The sequence below is a fragment of the Balaenoptera borealis genome (genome assembly GCF_965194805.1).
Source record: "Balaenoptera borealis genome assembly, chromosome: 17".
Taxonomy (NCBI): domain Eukaryota; kingdom Metazoa; phylum Chordata; class Mammalia; order Artiodactyla; family Balaenopteridae; genus Balaenoptera; species Balaenoptera borealis.
The window spans coordinates 50260054-50280596 of record NC_138876.1 but is presented as its reverse complement, the minus strand read 5'-3'; the positions used below and the strand labels follow the sequence as shown (position 1 = coordinate 50280596).

At 34.3% G+C, this 20543-nt stretch overlaps 1 protein-coding gene across 3 annotated transcripts in view; it reads right to left on the bottom strand.

Moving 5' to 3' along the window:
- NBN (nibrin) overlaps positions 1-20543 on the bottom strand; it is a 48168-nt gene that overhangs the window by 5773 nt on the left and 21852 nt on the right. For all 3 annotated transcript variants that reach the window (XM_082363423.1, XM_082363421.1, XM_082363422.1), the window contains exons 8-13: positions 17327-17424; positions 12136-12265; positions 9991-10266; positions 8731-9166; positions 3180-3335; positions 1786-1899 (exon numbers count right to left, since the gene is read on the bottom strand). In XM_082363423.1, coding sequence (XP_082219549.1) covers positions 1786-1899; positions 3180-3335; positions 8731-9166; positions 9991-10266; positions 12136-12265; positions 17327-17424 — 1210 coding nt within the window. The remainder of the gene's footprint in view (positions 1-1785; positions 1900-3179; positions 3336-8730; positions 9167-9990; positions 10267-12135; positions 12266-17326; positions 17425-20543) is intronic.

Below are 20543 nucleotides of genomic sequence, written 5' to 3'. Positions count from 1 at the left end.
AGAAGAGAAGGATGGTACCTTCATTCTTCCATTTTCTGACATTAAAAATCCTGACAACCCTATTTTTGAGTGACCTAACAATTTTTTGATTAAAAAAAGCATGCTTAAAAACAAATTTCTGAATACTACATTAAACCCATAATAAAGCAAAATATAAATCTTGAGATGTTACCAAGTACCAAAGCCAGCTTTTGCCCTGCCCTGGGGGGATCTACAAAACACAAAAAAACCCAGGCTCTCCTTTGATGTCTGTACGGGAAATGAGCATTATCAAAGAAAATCATAATAAATAGAATAAAAGACTCCAGCACTAAAGGGTAAAAGAGGAACAAACTCTACAACACAAAAGGAGACAGCAAAGAAACCTGCCTATCTTGACCCTGACAGGGTGAAAGAAAGAAATAAAAAATCTCACTAAGTTTATAATGACAAGGCAGCCTTCACCCAAGCTTCTGGTCCAAATACATTAACTACCTGAATGATCCAAAAACATCACAAGCAGAGATTAAAGTAGTCTCATATTGGTAGAACAAGATTGGCAGACACAAACATATCTTTTCTGGAGGAAATAAACCTGAAATTAGGACTTAAGGAATTCCCATAGATCAAGTTCCAAGGAAAATGAGCAGTTCACATTCAAAGATCACAAAATACATACTTGGAAACAAGGCACCATAAGAGAGAACTAGATTAAATAGATCAACACTTTAGGTATTGGTATCATTAGGAAAAGAATACAAGAGAGGAACTTTAAAATGTCAGCAGGGAACAAGATTTAGAAATAAATGACAAAACTTCCAGAAATGAAAAAATCCAATAGGTTGAATGAAAACTCAATGGATGAATGAAATACCAACCAGACAGAGCTGAAGAGAGAAGTACTAAACTGGAAGACAATCTGAAGAAATTACGAAAGTACAATCCAAAGAAACAAAGCAGTGAAATATACAGAAAGGAGCTAAGGTACATTGAGAAGAAAGTGGGATTTAACTTATGTCACATCAGAGTGCAAGAAAGAGATATTGTCCCTACCCCCTAATTACCAAACAGCCCTACTTCAAACAGCCTGTTGAGATGACCAATGGAGCCCACCTTTGGGTTCCAGTAGCACTGGATAATCACGCAATACAAAGACTAAGAAGAAGACTTTCTACCTTTGGATACGGACTCTCATTATCTCTCAATTCAATGGTCATGTGTTTCTGAATTCTTAACTTCCACATAGTACTTCTATATTAAAAAGCTCCCAACTTTAATGAATTTTTATCAAATTCACCAGTTTAAAAAAAGTAAGGGGTTGAAAGAATTATGGATCACATGGACAGTCTTGTTATATAACATACACTAGTACTCAAAACACCCAGGGAGAAAGTAAAAGAAGCATATTTTTGTATTCTTCCCTGTGAGTTCTCATTATAGTAGTTTATAAATATTTACTTGTAGCCAATAGCTGTAAAACAGTGAGTTTTTGGAAACCACATTCTAACATGGAGAGCTGTAAAGCAGTTCATATTTTCCCAAAAGAGCATTATAACTGAGGTTTGGTTTCCTGAGGCTTAGGCGGCATATTGGATATTATATGATCAATAAATCTAGAAGTCCTTTAATGAAGTGTTATAGAAAGGTACACATTAATCTTAATGCTCTGTAACTCAGGAATTTTTCTGAAAGAATAACCTTAGGTCACTCATTTTAAGTTTGGTTTTAAGAAGAATTTGCTCTAAGGAAATCACAAGGGATCAAAATACAAATCAAACAAGTTACGGGGTCTTACTTCCTACTAACCTCCATTTCCTGCCTCAACCACTCCTCTAATTCTGTATTCTTTCGAGCATGATGAGCCATTAGGTCTGATCCTCCAATGATGTGTGGAAGTTTTCCTGCTCCAGGAAATTTGACCTGTTAAATAGTAAACCTTGGTAAATGCACTAAAAAATTGACAATCTTTTTTTAAAAAAAGCTTAAAAAAAACAACGATTGTAAATCACATATAAGTACTAAAGATGTTTATATATTATAAATGAAAATGAGTGTGAGAGGAAATAGAGCTGTTTCACTGATTTGAGTATATACAGAAAAAGTCAAACAAATTCTTTCACTACAGGCAATCCAGTTAAGCTTCTTTTTATTGAGTATTATTGATTTTTGTTTGGTAACTTAATTAAAAAAATTAGTATGTCTTTTGAATTTTGATTTAACAATGAGATTTTGTAACACGATATTGAACATGAAGTAAGCATGCATTAATACAGACTGGATCAGAAATATTCTCTTAGAACAACAAATATCGTATATTAATGCATATATGTGGAACCTAGAAAAATGGTACAGATGAACCAGATTGCAGGGCAGAAATAGAGACACAGATGTAGAGAACAAACGTATGTTCACCAAGCGGGGAAAGTGGCGGGGGGTGGTGGTAGTGGTGGGATGAATTGGGAGATTCTGATTGACATATATACACTAATATGTATAAAATGGATAACTAATAAGAACCTGCTGTATAAAAAATAAATAAAATTCAAAAATTCAAAAAAAAAAAGGAAAAAAAATATTCTCTTAAATATCTTGTCAGTTCCTAAAGGAGGAGGAACTCAGATCTGATATTCAGTATACATATTTATATTTTGTTTAATAGACACATGTAATAATAAAATGCCTAGTTTTCATTATTAAATATGCTCAGTTATTTTGAACAAATCTGTTATCGTCACAAAGTCCTAAGTTAAAGAACCTCTTCAGGTAGTCACAGATCAATATTAGAAAATAGGAAGACCTGGGAATTCCCTGGAGGTTCAGTGGTTAGCACCCCATGCGTTCACCACCGAGGACACAGGTCTGATTCCAGGTCGGGGAACTAAGATCCCGCAAGCCATGCTTAATGGCCAAGAGACATAAAAAAAAAGAACTAGGAGGACACTGTCGATACAGCCAAAAGCCTGCTGCTTAAGGTAGAAAAAACCAGGTAAACAGCATCCTTTAAAGAATTCAACCTGAATAAAGTTTGTTTTATATATTCATTTAAGTGTCAGTTTATGTCCTTAGTAGTTTTTAACTGTTTTAAGCAGAAGAAATAGCATCACTTTTCAACATAAACTGCTTTTATTACTAGTTAGCATATTTCTAAAAACATTTCAAACACTGGCCTCTTGTGATATTTTAGTTAAAGGAATACATACCTTTTTGAATTTCTTGAAATTCTTTAGTTCACCATAATCATTATTTACACTGGATGCATTTCTGGAGGTAGAGTTACGAACCACCAGTGACCTAAATTCAGTCAGTAACACCTTCTTTGGAAGCATCTCACCATCATCCTGAAGTTCATCATTGTTCTTAAATGGTGTTAAGATGGAGAGAAGAAATTAGAAGGAAAAGGAAAATTACTTGTCATTTAGGAGTTTACAGAAAAAAGTTCAAATACCCGCAAAAATAGTAAAAAAAAAAAAAGGTTTATTTCTGGCACCTGAACTTTGTACTTGAAATCAAATCATATCTATTTCAAAACCAGAAAATTACTCAAGTACTCTACAACTTTAGAGACATTTATAACACACTCATCTATGAGAGAAGGCTAAAAAACCATGAAGTGTTTGAAATTTAGTAGCATATTCTAATAAAAATCATCCCAATAAACAATTTATCCTCTTGTATACATTTTCTTGGCAAGAAATAGTCTGCTTCTTTTCATTAAAACCATACACCGAGATTATTATACAATCCATTCTAGAAGTTCTCTATACTATGTTTAAGGTTTCTTGGATTTTCAATAATTTATATTTTTTATTATTTTGGACACCTCAAAAAAATCAATCATTAATTCTGGGCACACCACCTCATTAACTGAAAGCCACTTTTTTATTCCAGATTAATAATTATTAAATCAGCCTGAAGATTCCTTCCTGTTGCTGGAAGAGATTCTTTATGTCACTTACTATTAACTAACTAGCTAGTTACATATCCACATTCTTACAGCTGCTCAAGGCTATCTTAGTTTTTTAAACTGCTTTACAATATATCCATTTGGAAGTTGCTAATAGGACTAAGATAAAAACAGTCTTAGTCCTTTTCTTCTTAGGGAGAGAAAAGAAAAAAGGGAAAAGTAAAAAGAAAAGGTTCATGCAACAGTGACAGAATGTAATCAGGAACTCAAAATAACAATGGCCTAATACTTTTGTATTTTGTTTTAGAGTTTACAAATATTTCATTACTCTTTTGGATATAAACAACAACCCTGTTGTAAAAGTGTTAACCTGATTTTATAAACAAAAGACTTGAGGTTCATAAATGTGAAAATCACGTTTTCAAGGTCACTATCTATGGAGTAGAGGGCAGGGAATTACACTCAGGCTTTGTCCATACTCTTTTTGCTATACCATGGTTATAATATGATCTATCCATTTCCAGAGGAGGCATAATTATGAAATAGACCAAAATTATAGAAAGAGAATCAATTAATCCTAAGAATGTAGACTGACAGAAATTGATGCAATGATGGTCCATACAAGTCAAATCTTTATAAAAATGAAATACAAATCCCTCACAGATAGTTCTTTAGTTGACCAAAGTGATTCTTGAGCTCACACTTCTTCCCAATTTCATATTCTTGCTAAAGAAATAAAAAATATTGCTCATAAGAGTTATAAGATGGTATCTTTCTGAAAACCTCAGAGATACTCATGCTCTTGACCCAGTTATTTCACTTTCAAGCATCTTTCCTAGAGAAACTATGAAATGAGACTAGAAATATACATAGAAAAAGACTGTCATATGAGTTATAAAAGTAAAGAACAAGAAGCAATTTAAGTTCATACAGGTTATACACTTAAAGAATGTAATATGAGAAATGATCATAATACAAATGAATTTAAAATGGTTATAAAATTGCATTAACATTTGAGTCCAATTTGAAAAATAAGATTTAAAAGAGAAAGTGCCAAAATATTGACTATGGTTATCTGCAGATGGCAGGATTATCAACAAACTGTAATGTTTTTCTTTAGTTTTCATATTTCTACATGATCGTGTATTACTTTTACAGTCAAAAATAAAAACACATTTTTAAAGAAGTCTATCTAAATTTATTTAGAATTGAATGTTAAGTCATCCTTAATCCAAGATGAAAGAGTTATTTTAATTGTTCAAGATATTTATGGAGACTGCCTTGTATAAAATCATACTATCCTTCATATTCATATATCCAGACCACGTACTAGACAAAAGTATATTACACAGATAGCTTTCTAATACTTCCAATAAAGACTACAATTCCTTTGGATACAATAGGGGGGCATATCATTTTACATCAAATTTTCAATGATTCAGTAATAAAAATTCAGAAAAATTTTAATAAGAAGAAAGTTAGAAAGAAAAAGCAAGATGTACTCTGTACTTGCTTAGAGACTAAAGAAAATTAATGCTATTTATCAGTAGTAAGATTAAAAATTTCGATTCCAAGCCTACCATGCACCCTTTTACTGAGTATTTTCACATACATTACCCACTGGAAGTTGTTACTACAATCAGAACATTTTACTCCCCCATACATTTTCCCAATCCTGTCCTACTCCCTCAAACTTGCTTAACCTCTTGAGCAAGTTTTTATTTCCTATCTCAGAGAATCATACTACAGCCTACCCAGACCCTTCGACTGCAAGCTTGGGACTTCTACACTCTTTCCTCTCTCCTCATTTCTCATATTGAGTCAATCACCAAGTCTTAGAGATTCTACCTCCTAAAGGCCTATCAAACTTATTCTCTCAGACTGCCTTTCAGGTTAGCATACCCAATGCCTAGAATAAATAAGTGAATGAATGACATTCTGAGGAACCTGACAAAAGAAACAGCCAAAAGAACAGGGTGGACCTTGCATTTTCGTCTCAGCTGTCAAAACCTAGCTAAGTCACTTTGGCAAGTTACTTAACTCCCACTGCAGTTTCCACATCTGTTCAATGTGTATAGTACTACTTCACTGCAGGTTGCTATAAATAGCATGATGGTATCCAGTAAGTGGTAGGTATAATTGTCAGGCTTTCAAAGATGTTATACGGTAAGAGAAGAGGAAACCTTAATTTAGAATAGAAGGGTGGAAAGAGGTGAAGAAGAGATATTCTGTAGACAGGGGGTGCTGTTAAGAGGAGGAATGTTAACAAGGATATGGAGACATGTTTGCATTTTATGGAGACTGGGAAATTGAAAGTAAGGCCAAGACCCCGACACAGTTGTCATTTACACAAGGATAAATGCCTAGCAGGGGTATCTAGCCAATAGCTTTCTATTTCAGCTTATAGTAAATCTTACAGACATGCTAGAATCCACATTTAATCCCAAAATAGAAAAATGGTAGTTTTATCATCAATATATTTTAGAAAATGCCCTTCTGATATACAGCTAAGGAATCCAATGCCAGAGAGAAGTATGACATTTTTGCCTTCTTAAAACTGCAAAAAGTTTTTTAAATGAAAGGATTAAGAAATATTTTTTCTGATAATCACTTCTGTAGCTAGAAAAATTAAGTGTAATTCTTTCAATCCACGAGTATCCACAAGGACCTTCAGACAACAAATTCTTAAAACAGTAAAAATGAAAGAATTAAAAATAATTTCACACTGTCTGAGTAAGGTTGATGAATTATATCAATGTCAATTTCCTGGTTTTGATATTATACTTAAGTTCTGCAAGATGTTACAATTAGGGGAAACAGGGTGAAAGGTATATGGAATCTTTCTATATAATTTCTTACAACTGCATGTGAATCAGCAATTATTTCAAAATAAAAAGTTTTAAAATATTATCTTATATTGAAAGCAAAATTACTTTTGTTAACAAGGTTCTTACTAAAAAAGTACAGTGCTAAAATACAGTGATTTAACTTTAGTATATCCAGAAGTGTGTCACAATTGAGTTGCTATTCACTCTCCAAACGTCTGCTACAACATATTTATGTTGTACCATATTTTTATTCAGAATGTCATGAATTCTAAAATAGTAAAATAAGAACAAAGGAAATTATGCTGCAGAATCGTAGAGCAAAATAAAATAATTATATTCCCTGATATCATTATACAGCATGTAAATCTTGGCCCTATCTTATTTAAGCCACTGATTTTAGAATTTTTAAAGACAGCAAAAGTAATTCTTAACCAATACATTGAGGGAACTTATTCTGGGAAGAAAACTGGATATGCTGAATCAGGATCTCTGGGGCTTCGGACCGGGAATCCCTATTTTGAAAAAGCTCACCAGGTGATTCTGATGCAGCTGGTCCACAAAACGGCATTAAGTATTCACTTATAAGGAATAACAAACAATGAGGATTTTCTATCTTATATGAAGATGCCAGTATATAGGCTAAACAGGACATATATTTTGATTTTTCAATAGTAGTTATAGATTTATATAGTGCTTGATACACACTAGGTTCTCAACAAATGCTTATCAAATCATTGTACCTGTGCCCTCACCTAATGAGGTAACCAGTCTACCAACAGTAGGCAACTTAATGATGCATAAAGTACAAAATAATCTAAAGAGTTCTCTTAGACCAAAGAGGGTAAGACAAATTACCAACATTCAGGAAAAGAGGACAGAACATTAAAGATAAAAATGAAAATTAAAAATCCCTAGTGATGTTATACATGTTCTATCCTAAAAATTTATTTAGTAAATACTTTGTTTTTACTAACTTTCTTCATCTCTCTGTGCCTGTTTACTCTATTAAAGCTCCTCCTATACTTATCATCATGGCCAAATGTCTGATAAAATGGTACAGCCTGGAAATCTATTAAAACAATCATGGGGCCTTCCCTGGTGGCGCAGTAGTTAAGAATCCATCTGCCAATGCAGGGGACACGGATTCAAGCCCTGCTCCGGGAAGATCTCACATGCCGTGGAGCAACTAAGCCCATGCACCACAACTACTGAGCCTGCGCTCTAGAGCCCAAGAGCCACAACTATTGAGCCTGCGCGCCACAACTACTGAAGTCCGCCTGCCTAGAGCCCGTGCTCTGCAACAAGAGAAGCCACCGCAGTGAGAAGCCCGTGCACTGCAATGAAGAGTAGCCCCCGCACACCACAACCACAACAAAGAGTAGCCCCTGCTCGCTGCAACTAGAGAAAGCTCACGTGCAGCAATGAAGACACAATGCAACCAAAAATAAATAAATAAATAAATAAAATTGATTCTTTAAAAAAAACAAATCATGAATAAGTTTTATTGTCATTTATTATATATAGTCAAAGAATCACTGTATTTTTAACATTTACCCTATCAACCAACAAATTCTTATACTTAATACTGGGTGTAGAAGATACTAATTTTTTCCCCCAAATAAACATCATGACTGCTCATACTGTCAATACAAATACCTCAAGTACTTTTTAACATTCTAAGTTCCTATTTGCAATACTTCTTATTAAAAAATGTTGGGCTTCCCTGGTGGCGCAGTGGTTGAGAGTCTGCCTGCCAATGCAGGGGACACGGGTTCAAGCCCTGGTCTGGGAAGATACCACATGCCGCAGAGCAACTAGGCCCGTGAGCCACAACTACTGAGCCTGCGCGTCTGGAGCTTGTGCTCCGCAACAAGAGAGGCCGCGACAGTGAGAGGCCCGTGCACCGCGATGAAGAGTGGCCCCCGCTCGCCGCAACTAGAGAAAGCCCTCGCACAGAAACGAAGACTCAACACAGGCAAAAATAAATAAATAAAAATTTAAAAAAAAAATGTTACTTACAGAGATTTTGTTACTTTCTGGTATTGCTTCATCATTACAAGTGCCATTTCTTTCTATATCCAATCTCGGCCTTTTTCTAATATTGACATCTTCCTCTTGTTTTTGAACTTTCACTTCAATTTCTAACTCTGGGTTTGCGTTCTTGAATAACTGTTCCAATACTTCATCTTCTATGGCTAAATCATCAATTTCTTTTCTTTTTTCTGATCTTAGTTTTTCTGTAGAGAGAGATTTATTGGCAGAATTTTTCACAGTGGATTTTAAATCTACATCTGCATACGAGTTATCTGGTTTTTTTTCCACAGGCTCATTCTGCTGCTCCTTATTGTTCCATACTGAGGATGTAGTAGGTTGTGTTTGTTCTAAAAGAGAACAAGACATTTCTATTCTTGCTGATTTAGATAAAGACATTTCTTGATTTTCTTCATCCCTTTCCCTTAGGTTCAAAAAAGGAGAGAAGAAAACAAAAACAGAAAATGAACACAGCTAAGTAATTTTTTAGTTTGGCAGTATACACCCCCTTCTTCATTTAATTGACAATATTCTTGGTTTTACTGATTAACAATCTCACCAGAAATAAAAAAAACAGACATCTGAAAACAGTACATAATTCATACACACTCTACTGTTTTGATAGGACTGGTCAATTCCATGACTTAAACAATAGGGAAATGTCTATCTTCTTTGCTGGAAGTTACAGTAGTTGATGAATCAGTGTGGAGGAAAAGGTAGAAAAATATAAAATACAAAAGACTTGCCAGAAAACAACAGCTTACTTTATAATGAAGGGAACCTGTGGACATGGAAAAATTACCCTGGAGTGGCCCCCGCTTGCTGCAACTAGAGAAAGCCCTCGCACAGAAACGAAGACCCAACACAGCCATAAATAAAATTAATAAATAAAATTAAAAAAAAAAAAGATGCTAGAAATTAAGAATAATTGATGAAGCATGGTCCTAGAGGAAATGAGAGACATGACCAAGGGAAACAGGTAGGTCAAAAAAACTGAGGTGTGGGAAACCTCTTCTTCAAGAAAAGCACAGCAAATTAAACAACAGAAGGAAAAAGTTGAGGGAAAATGTATCTAATGACCTTAGTGAAGAAAGAGACTTGGACATTTCTGAGAGGGAATAAGCTCAAAGGGCCACAGCTTTCCACAGAAGCATACTTAAGCAGAACATGGACTTAGTACCATTCTACAATCGTATAACAAATATTAGTATTTTTAGACACACAGAGCAGTATTATTAAAAATTATACCTTTTTTTGGTAGATGGCTGAAAGTAGTTTTTGATGGAGTTGGTTTGCTGATTCTGAGAAGCCCGATCTCCACTTTTATTTACACCTGGGAATTTAGTTGGTGAAAGCTGATAGTTTGGGATTTTCATACTAACAAGAGTATTTGATACTATATTATTATTATTAGAGTTTACTTTGTGGGGTTCTTTCACAGTGGATGATTCTTGTGAAGGTATTCTGAATTTTTGTTCCATTCCGAAGATTTTGATTTCTTTTGGCCTTTCACTCAAATTCATACTGCAGCAAAAGAAAAGAATGCAAGGTAAACAATCACGTTTATAGCAATTTTTATCCAGAAACAAAGTCCTTTAAGTAGTACGAACGTAATATAGTTATCTTGAGACAGTAGTTTAGTGAATATATTTTACTATCCCAAGAAGGTAGCTCCTTTGTCATCAAACCTCCCTGAAAACATGATATCTTTCTCTTCTTCGTCCCCTATAGCACATACTGTCAGGAATGCTCTATAAAAAACTGCCAAACACACATGGAATAACAACCTAGTATCCTATTATAAATTAAACCAGGTCATATACCGAAGTGATATTTGCTTTGTTTAAAATTTTAAAATTATTTCCATGTAAAAAAATTAATAAAAACTGGAAATTTATGAAAAGAATAAGCTATCATTCCAATTTCAAATATAATGGGGTATTCAGATCACTTCTGATGAACTGATACGGTTATATTCCAACCAGATGGCAGTCTCTAGAATAGAACTCTAGAGTAGAACTCTAGATCATCAGAAAAATATTTTAAACACACACACACACAAACACACAGTTCTACAATGTATGGTTGAATATATACTACTTTTGCTCTTCTTATTTCACCAAAAACCCCAAAGTTGTCATTCAACTGACTTTTAAAAAATTAAGTTTCTCTTTTAAAAGTTATATTAAAAGTTCTCTTTTAAAAAAATTTGTAGTTTGTCTTTTAAAAGTTATTATCTCAATACAAAACATAGGTATAGTGAAAATTTAAATATGGTCTAATATAGTGCTTTCATAAGTATCTTCCAATATGAATAATTCATTATGGATTATTTAAAATACACTGTCTCAAGTGAAAAAATGCCATAGGATACATATGAGCTACCCTTGCTCTCCAAAAAAAAAAAAAAAAAAAATCCAAAAAACCCTCTTCAAATAGAGAACCACTAAAAAAACTACCTTTATGAACAAATATTGATTATTTAGATAGCCAGGTACACACATATAAAGTATCTCCAAAACTATAAGTAATGTTCACATACAGGCAACATCATATAATAGAAACAAATTTATCTCAAACTTATTTCACCAGTCACAAATAAAACAGTATAATTCTTTGTAGTCTACCATGTACATGTGCAAGGAATAAAAAAAAAAAACTTTATCATATTCAGGAGTTGGCAAACTACAGCTTGCAGGACACATCTGGCCTGTTACTTGTTTTTGTAAATTAAGTTTTATTGGAGCACAGCCACACTCATTCATTTACATGTTGTCTATGGCTGCTTTAATCCTACAATGGCAGAGTTGAGTAGCTGTGACAGAGATCAGTGGCCCACAGACCCAAAAATATTTCCTCTGTAGAGCTTCATTTTTATTTATTTATTTTTGGCTGTGTTGGGTCTTTGTTGCTGCGCATGGGCTTTCTTTAGTTGCAGCGAGCAGGGGCTACTCTTCTTGCGGTGTGCAGGCTTCTCACTGTGGTGGCTTCTCTTGTTTTGGAGTATGGGCGCTAGGTGTGCGGGCTTCAGTAGTTGCAGCACATGGGCTCAGTAGTTGTGGCTTGTGGGCTCTAGAGCGCAGGCCCAGTAGTTGTGGCACCCGGGTTTAGTTGCTCTGCGGCATGTGGGATCTTCCCGGACCAGGGCTCGAACCCATGTCCCCTGCATTGGCAGGCAGATTCTTAACCACTGCGCCACCAGGGAAGTCCCTCTAGTGCTTTATAAAAAGTCTGCTAAACCCTGTCCAAAATATTATTTTGCCTGGCATCCCACACTCCCAATTCTTTATCTCCCAAGAGATGACTTGATACAGGCATTGACTCTACTTCTTGAATATACTATTAATTTATTGATAGAATAATAACAATAGTTCGTTAACAATGAAGCTTTACCATGTATCTCCTTGCTCTGATTGTGTGTCAGCTACATATGTTGTAGTATTCACTGGGGCACCTGGCATTAAGTTTTCATTGGCTGGTAAGACTTGGGAAAGGCCTGGACCTGGAGTTGTTGTCTTCAATCCTGTAAATCACAGAAGTGAAAGAAAGAATCACAACTGCTAGACACAAGATGGACATTTGGTCACTTAGAATTGTTAGGACTGTGCCATGTTGAGAGAATTAACTATAGCATACAGTTGTCTCCAGTCAAATACTTAACAAAACAGCCTATAAGCAGCAGCCTGTTGGCATCTGTGATGGGCTTATCTGAACCAAATCATTTTAAAGCTACATCAAATCCTTCATATTAAACTATTATCAACTTAAATAAAAATAAACTCAACTTAAATTCTAATTCAAATTATGCTTTAGTCAGGAGACCAAAAAATTAAAATTTCTCCCCCACAGAAAGTATATCTACTCTACTGTCTACACAAATCAAAATCAATGTGAATTTAATTTTTAGAAGGAATACACTATTTGAAAAGAAGAGATGAACAGTTTTAGACATAAATTTTTTGGCTACTCCAGAAAACCATAATGATTACTTCATCATTTTATATACCAGAATAGCAATTTAATTCAAGTGCCACTCTTCTGGAATACTTCTCTTGAACCTCCCACATTGAATTAGATGCCCCTCATTTTGGATCCCATACCACCCTTTACATCAGTCTACTAACTGTTAACACACTCTTACTAACTTTTTAACACTACCTGTGTGACCTGTATTACTTAACCTCTCTATGCCTTAGTTTCCTCATCTATGAAATGAGGATAATTACATGTTGTTTCTTCCTCACATATTGTTTTAAGGGCAAAGTGAACTGATATATGGATAGCACTTAGAAAAATGCTTGGAACATAATAAGGACTACGCAAGTGTTAGCTGTTATCATCACTTTATACCATACTTGTTTACTTGTTACTTTCTCTTATTAGACTTGGAACCTCCTTGAGAACAGGGACTGAGTCTTGCTCATTTCTGTATCTCTAATCTCTGAGCAATGTTTGGTATATAATGGATATAAATAAGTTAACAGAATTAAATTAACTGAAAAAAAATTTTAAGTTGACATTTACTAAGTATCAAAGCTAAATTACCACTCTGTTAGCTCCTCATGACACAGGATGTGTTTAATAAATGTTTATTACTGATTCCAAATTCAGGTATTTAACTTACTTCTGCCACTCTCCTTATATGACCACCTTAGCTCACTGGCATTTCCTTATACATACATATCCCTAAAATTCATCTTAGCTTGCACAGCTTGCAAAAAATAATAATTACAAATGTGTATATAACCATTAAAAGAAATACTTATAAGCTGAATCTAATGATGCAGAATAACTAATGTCTGTCAATAAGATTATTTATAATATTCTCCTTGCTAAAATACCAGGAGGGTAGGGATTTGCTCTACTCTGCTCACCTCTTTATTCCAAGTGTTTAGAGTAATTAAAGGCATATAACAATGTTCAATAAATACTTGTTGAAAGATAAATGAATGAATATGGAAGGAAAGCAGGAAACAAAGGAGAAAAAGGGAGGAAAGAAGACATGCATTCACTGTTCCCCCCAAAACTAGCCGTGTTCTAAAACTATTTGTTAAGTCTGATGCCTATGACTTGGAACCCACACAGACCTACCTATGAATATGTGCAAGAAATAATACTACTAATTATAATGTAGATTTTTAATCAATTCCTTATGACCTTGTTTCCATATGAAATAACACAATAGAAAAGGTGCTGGTCTAGCCGTCACAAAACCCCAATTTTAGGATTGTCCTGGCTGTTTTATGTATGGGACCTTAACTTTTCTCAGCCTTGAGGTCTCTCACCTTTTAATAGAAAGATTAGATGATCTTTAAGGACCTTCTGGCCATAAATACATTTCTAACAGTGGATGATAAAACTTTGTTGCTCCACCCTAGCAAAGATAATCTTGTGTACCAATAACTTAGTTCAATTAAGCAAATATTCATACCAACTACAAACAAGTATTGGGCTTGGTGATGTCAGAGAATCCAAAATTAGTAAGAGTTTATAATCAGTCTAGTGGCTGAAAGAGGCATGGAAACAACTGGTTATGTTTCAAAGTAGGAAAAAATTCTAACTGGAAGGCAAAAAAAAAAAGTTACTGGGGTATAAAAAAACAGATTAACCTGACTTGGAGAAGAGTTATGGAAGAGGAAAAAACCTAGAAAAACTTCACGAAAGAGGTGAGCATTTGTGGAAGGAGTCAGATTTTGAAAAGCAGTGCTAGCATTCTAGGAACAAGGACCATGATGAGCAAGGTCAAGAAGTATGGCACATAAAAGAATATGGCATATGTATTCTGTAGGGAAGTATATTAAAAAAAGATGAGGATGGGAAGAGATAGGCTACAGCTAAACTGTTGAAGGCTCGAAAGTCTAGACAAAGGGCTTAGGGATTTATTCTATAGATAATGAGAACTAGTAAAAGTTTTTAGGAGAAGGGAAGGTGATTCTAGTGGCAAAGTGAAATATTAACTGTAGAGATGAATATGGAGGCAGGACCTTAATGAGGGCAGTTAGAACAGCCCTCAGGAAATAAAGACATGGAGGGTTAAATAGGGCAGTGGCTGTGAGAAGGGATGGTAGCAGACCTCTTGAGCAGAAGCTGCAGAGGAAGAATTTCAAGTCTTGTATGAGTAAAAAATGACTTAAATTTATAGTCTGAGTGCCTCCCCCATTTATATAAAAGAAAGCTCCTCTCTAGTTCAGTCCTTCCCTAGTTTCTATGACAAACAGGTTAAAATCAAGCAAAACAAACCAAAAAAATCTGATGCCTTGGCTGCATCCCAGAATATCCTGGAATACAGAGAATGTGAATTTGAATTTTAAAAAAATGTTTCTGAAGCACATATCTAATTGAGACTAGTTTTCTAAAAGAGAACAGAGGACAGCTGTTCCAAACAGGGACCTGGGACAAGGGGAGATACTCACATAGACCCAATGATTGTTTATTTTTACATATTTTTTGTTGTGTTGTTAAAGTCTGAAATTACACATAGCGTTTTATTTTTTTCTGTAACAGAACAGAAATACACAATCAACAAAATAGTATCTACAGTACATGCTATTTCTAAAGGGTTGTGGAGCTTTCTAATGGACAGCTTCTATAAGAATATGGCTCACTTTTGGTATCCACATCAAAGTAGTTTTCTCTCTAAGAGAGGTTGAAGAGTTGGTCTTTAACTTCTGACTCTAAGGATAAATTCTGAGAATGTTAGTCATGAATTTTGAGGAAACATTCACCATATCACAATTATTATGGAAACTTCACAAGCTCTTAAAACTGTATTTGAAGGTTACCCATGTATAGACAGAAACATATGTAGTATACTAATGGAAAAGTGTACAGATATCAGGTGAATAAACATTCTTAACCAGATCATAAAATCCAAGTACTAGTCTGTTTATCCTTTTACATCTGCTCCCAGTAACCCCCACACCATCAATCATAATAGCAGTATAATAATATCATAAAAGCTTTGACTTAAAGAGTCAGTTTGAATCAAATTATTTGCTATGTGACCTCTGGCTAATTTCTTAACCTCTCTGTACATCAGTTCCCTCATCTGTAAAATGCAAACAATGTCATCTATCTTAAAAGGATTGTTTTGCAGATTAAATTGTAATGCCTTGTGTAAAGCACATACTTCAGTCTCCACAAACTCAAGAGACAGCAGCTATAATTACTAATCAGGAGGTACGCTGTCCAATTCTATAGGTGCCATTCAGTGGGCTACAATGTAAATGATACCCCCTGGAGTGTATAATTAGGTAGTGCTGTCCTAACTCGTCTTTTAGCCAAAGTCCAATAACTGCTGACAAATAGCTATAAAAAGAACTTAGGAGGCAAATAAATGTATAAAGAAATACCAAATGGATGCACACATAGCTAGACAAAGAAAAGTTACAAGGAAGAATAAACGTAAAAATATCTAAGGTAAAGAAGCGAGAAGGAAAGAATAAATGAACCATCTTCTTGATGGCAACATCAGCTTATCAAGAAAAGTAGGGGAATGAGTTTTAAAAAACCAAGGGGTAATAGCTGCCCTGAGTAAACTGGCTTTTGTGATAGTCAACACTGAGATGATTATAATAGGTATTCTTCATCTCTGTAAATGGCATCACCACCCAACCAGCTACTCATGCCAAAAGATTAGGAGTTGTTTCTAAATCCTCCACGGGCAAGATGTGCTGGGTCTAGTTCCAAAATTTGGCCTGAATTTATTTGCTTTTCTGCATCTCTACTACTACCACCATGGTCCAAGGCACTAGGCTCTCTCTCACCTGGACCTCCACAACAGCTTCTACTCATATCCCCACTTCCATTTTGGACCCCTGGAATCCATTCTCCACACAGACACGATTTTGATCTGTTCCTTCTACCTGGAATTCTGCTATCCATATCCTCCCATGGCTGCCTTTTCTCATCATTCAGGACATGTGAGGCTCAAATATGACATCTTAAGTGAGACTGTCCCTGACTACCAATCTAAAATAGCCTGCTCCCAGTCACTATCACATCATCTTGTTTTAGCTTTCTCTTTGTACTTGGCCTTAACAGAACTTATCAGATGTGTTTGTTTGCTTGTTAACTGTCTGAATCCTGACTTTTAGAATATAAAGTTCACAATAACAGGTATCTTGTTTACTTTATTCACCACTGTATCTTCAGTACTTACAACTGTGCCTAGTACTTGGCAGCCACAAATATTTATCAAATGAATAAATGAACAGATAAACATATGACTTTTAAAAGACGGTGAAGATGGTCACCCCTGGCAAGTATAATGTACATACAGGAACTTCCCTGGTGGTCCAGTAGTTAAGAATCTGCCTTCCAATGCAGGGGACGTGGGTTCGATACCTGGTTGGGGAACTAAGATCCCACATGCTGCGGGGCAACAAAGCCCGTGCGCTCTAGAGCCCATATGTTACAACTAGAGAGGAGCCCGCATGCTGCAACAAAGATCCCGCATGCCACAACTAAGACCCGATGCAGCCAAATAAATAAATAAATATTTTAAAAAATAATGTACATACAGCCAATCATCAATTTACACAATAAAGTTGCTAAAGAATCAATAAAATAGTATTTTAATTACCTGTACTGGGCTGGCCCTGAGGATCACAGTAATTCTCTGTAGTAATGAAAATAACTGCCAATCCAATTTCTGCTTCAGGAATAGGTCTAAGACCCTGCCTGTTAGAATAAAATAGTTTAAGTATGATGATATATTAAAACTAACAACTTTTATTAAGATGATGTCAAACTGAATCTATCTTTTTCCGCCCCCCCAAAGTGATATCACAATTTTATGGTACAGAGAGAATTGCAAATACCTATAGTACTAGCTTATTCACTGGAGCAATGTTACATTGGGCAAGTTCACCACCTTTTAGTAATTCAGTTATTTCATCTGTAAAATAAAGGTCTAGAGTAAAGGATACAGATCCTTCCAGTTCTAAAACTCTATAATTTTCAGAATAATAGTAATACCCAGATGAAGCAATAAAATAGATTTTTTAAAGCAAATCTATGATTACTAGAATCCTAAGATAAAACTTAAAAGAGAGAAAAAGAGGGGAGAAGGATAAGGAGGGAGAAAAGTACAAAGAACTAGAAATAAGCTACATCTATACGTATGTTAGTAAATCAAATCATTTTACCAAATTTACATGTATTAATGAATCTTCTTATTAAAGGAATCTTATGGTGAACCTATCTTCTGTTACTCTGTAATGTGAATAATGACTGATTTTATCAAACAAACATAATTTAATATAACTTAATAATGCTATATAGAAACTACACCTCAAATTTTAAGAGCTTTAAAACTCCTTTTAATACTTATTGTAGAGATATTTTAAGTGGCTGTAGTACCTTAACAGGTCATTTTCAAATGCTTAACATTTGTTTTTCTGTTAAGTTTTTAAAAAGATGATTCTAAAATGTATATGGAAAAATAAAAAGCCAAGAATAGCCAGGATGCTTCTGAAGAAGAGCAGAAAGAAAATATTTGTCCTACTAGATATGAGGACTTAAACTGTTATAGTAATTAAGACAATGTAGTAAACGTGGTATTAGTATAAGAAGAGACATATTGCTCAATGGAAAAGGCCAAAAACATTCCCATGCATGTAAGGTCCCTTGGTATAAAACAGAATCAATTCCAGATAGATCAAAAATAAATTTCAAAAACAAAATATCAAAATACTAGTAAAAATTAGTAAAAAATATAGGTGAATATCTTCTTGATCTATGAGTAGAAAAAGATTTCTTAAACAAAATACAAAAAGCACTGACTATGAAAGATTTTTAAATTTTAGGATATTAAAATTAAGGGCTTTCATTCATCAACACAATAAAAAGATAATTTACAAAGTGGTAACAGATTCTGCAATCTTTTATGTAATCACATAAAAGTGAAAAAAGGATTAATGTCAAGAATATATAAAAAACTCCTACAAATTAAAAAAAAAGGCACACAAATATGCAATAACCATACAATCCAGAAACTGCACTCTTGGGCATTTATTCCAGAGAAATGAACACTTATGTTCACAAAGAAACCTGTACATGAATGTTCATATCAGCTTTATTTGTAACAAAAGCTGGAAAAATGCAGACGTCCTTCAATGGATGGATGACTCAACAAACCATAGTATATCCATACTACAGAATATGTAAAATATACATATGTATATGTATTTTAAGTGGCTGTAGTAGTTTAAAAGGTATTTTTCAAATGCTTAACATTCATTGTTTTGTATGTATTAGTTTAACTTAGACTTGAACTCTAAGTGAATTTATAATAACACACAAAAAAAGATTTTAAAAAGTGTTATCATCAAGTGATCACACACACCTACTTGTATTTCAGGCAATTCAAAATTGATATTTTACTACCCTACTAATACTTTTGAAACTATACATACATTATATCATGAAAATTAGTTACAAAGATTGGCTATATAAAACAAAATACACATTTAATAATCATGTTATACAGACATACATCATCTTAAATGGGGAAATACTGGAAGCATTACTTTTAAAGTCAATGGTGAGATAAATGTGGCTGCTATCACCACTTCTATCCAGCAGCTTTGGATGTCCCAGTTGGTCCAAAACCAAGAGAGAGAATAAAAGAGAGAGAGCAGTACCAGAGGCATAAAGGATTAAAAAGGAGGAGAGAAATATTATTTACAGATGATATGGTTTATACAAAAAAAGACTATAAAGTATTAGAAATAAAAGGGGAGTCCAACAAGGTGATGGGATATGAGATTAATATCAATGTCAGCTGAATTTCTATATATCAACAGTAAACTAGAAAATGTAATTAAAGAGACAATATCCATACCATGGTTATCCATACCATGAAACACTACTCAGTAATAAAAAAGGATGAACTACTCATACAGAAAACCTAGATGAATCTCTGAGGAATTATGGTGAGTGAAAAAAAAAATTCTAAAAGGTTACATGCTGTATGATTTCATTTATATATCACTTTTTTAATAATAAATTTTAGAAATGAAGAAGAAATTAGTGGTTGCCAAAGTTTAGGGACAGGGAGGGGGAGGTAGGGAGGGGTGTGTGGTTATAAAAGAACAACATGAGGGATTCTTGTGGTGATGGAACTGTTCTGTATCTTAACTATGGTGAATACACGAACCTACACATGTAATAAAATTATATAGAACTAAATACACACATGTACACTACACACACAAGAACACATAAAACAGGGGAAATCTGTATTTAAAACAAAAAAAGAATACAATTATCCCAATAGAAAACTGGGCAACAGACATGTATTTCACAAAGATGGAAAAATTAACATCTAATAAACTTTTGAAGAAATGTTAACCATCACTGGTGATCAGGGAAATACAAATCAAAATCACAAGATATGATTATATATCCATTAAATTGGCAAAAATGATAGTCTGAAAATACCGACTGTTGAAAATGATGTGCATCTAACTTAATCTCTTATATACCGTGGGTGGGAGTATAAAGTGGAAAACAGTTTGATACTGTTGAGTGTTCTAACCCTAGTAATGCGGTAATATATCCCAAAGAAAATCCTGCACAAGTACCAATAGGAAACATACAAAGATAATCTCAGTAGCAGTTTACAATAATAAAAATTTATTTAAAATAACTAATTAAATAATTAGTGAACAAAATGAATGTGTATTATTTATAGTTCAGTGATGACAGTGTATCATGATCCAAAGATTATGATTCATTCAATTTTATGCAAAGCTGTGGAACAGGTGAGAAGAGGATAAGGCACAGGAGGAGAGGAT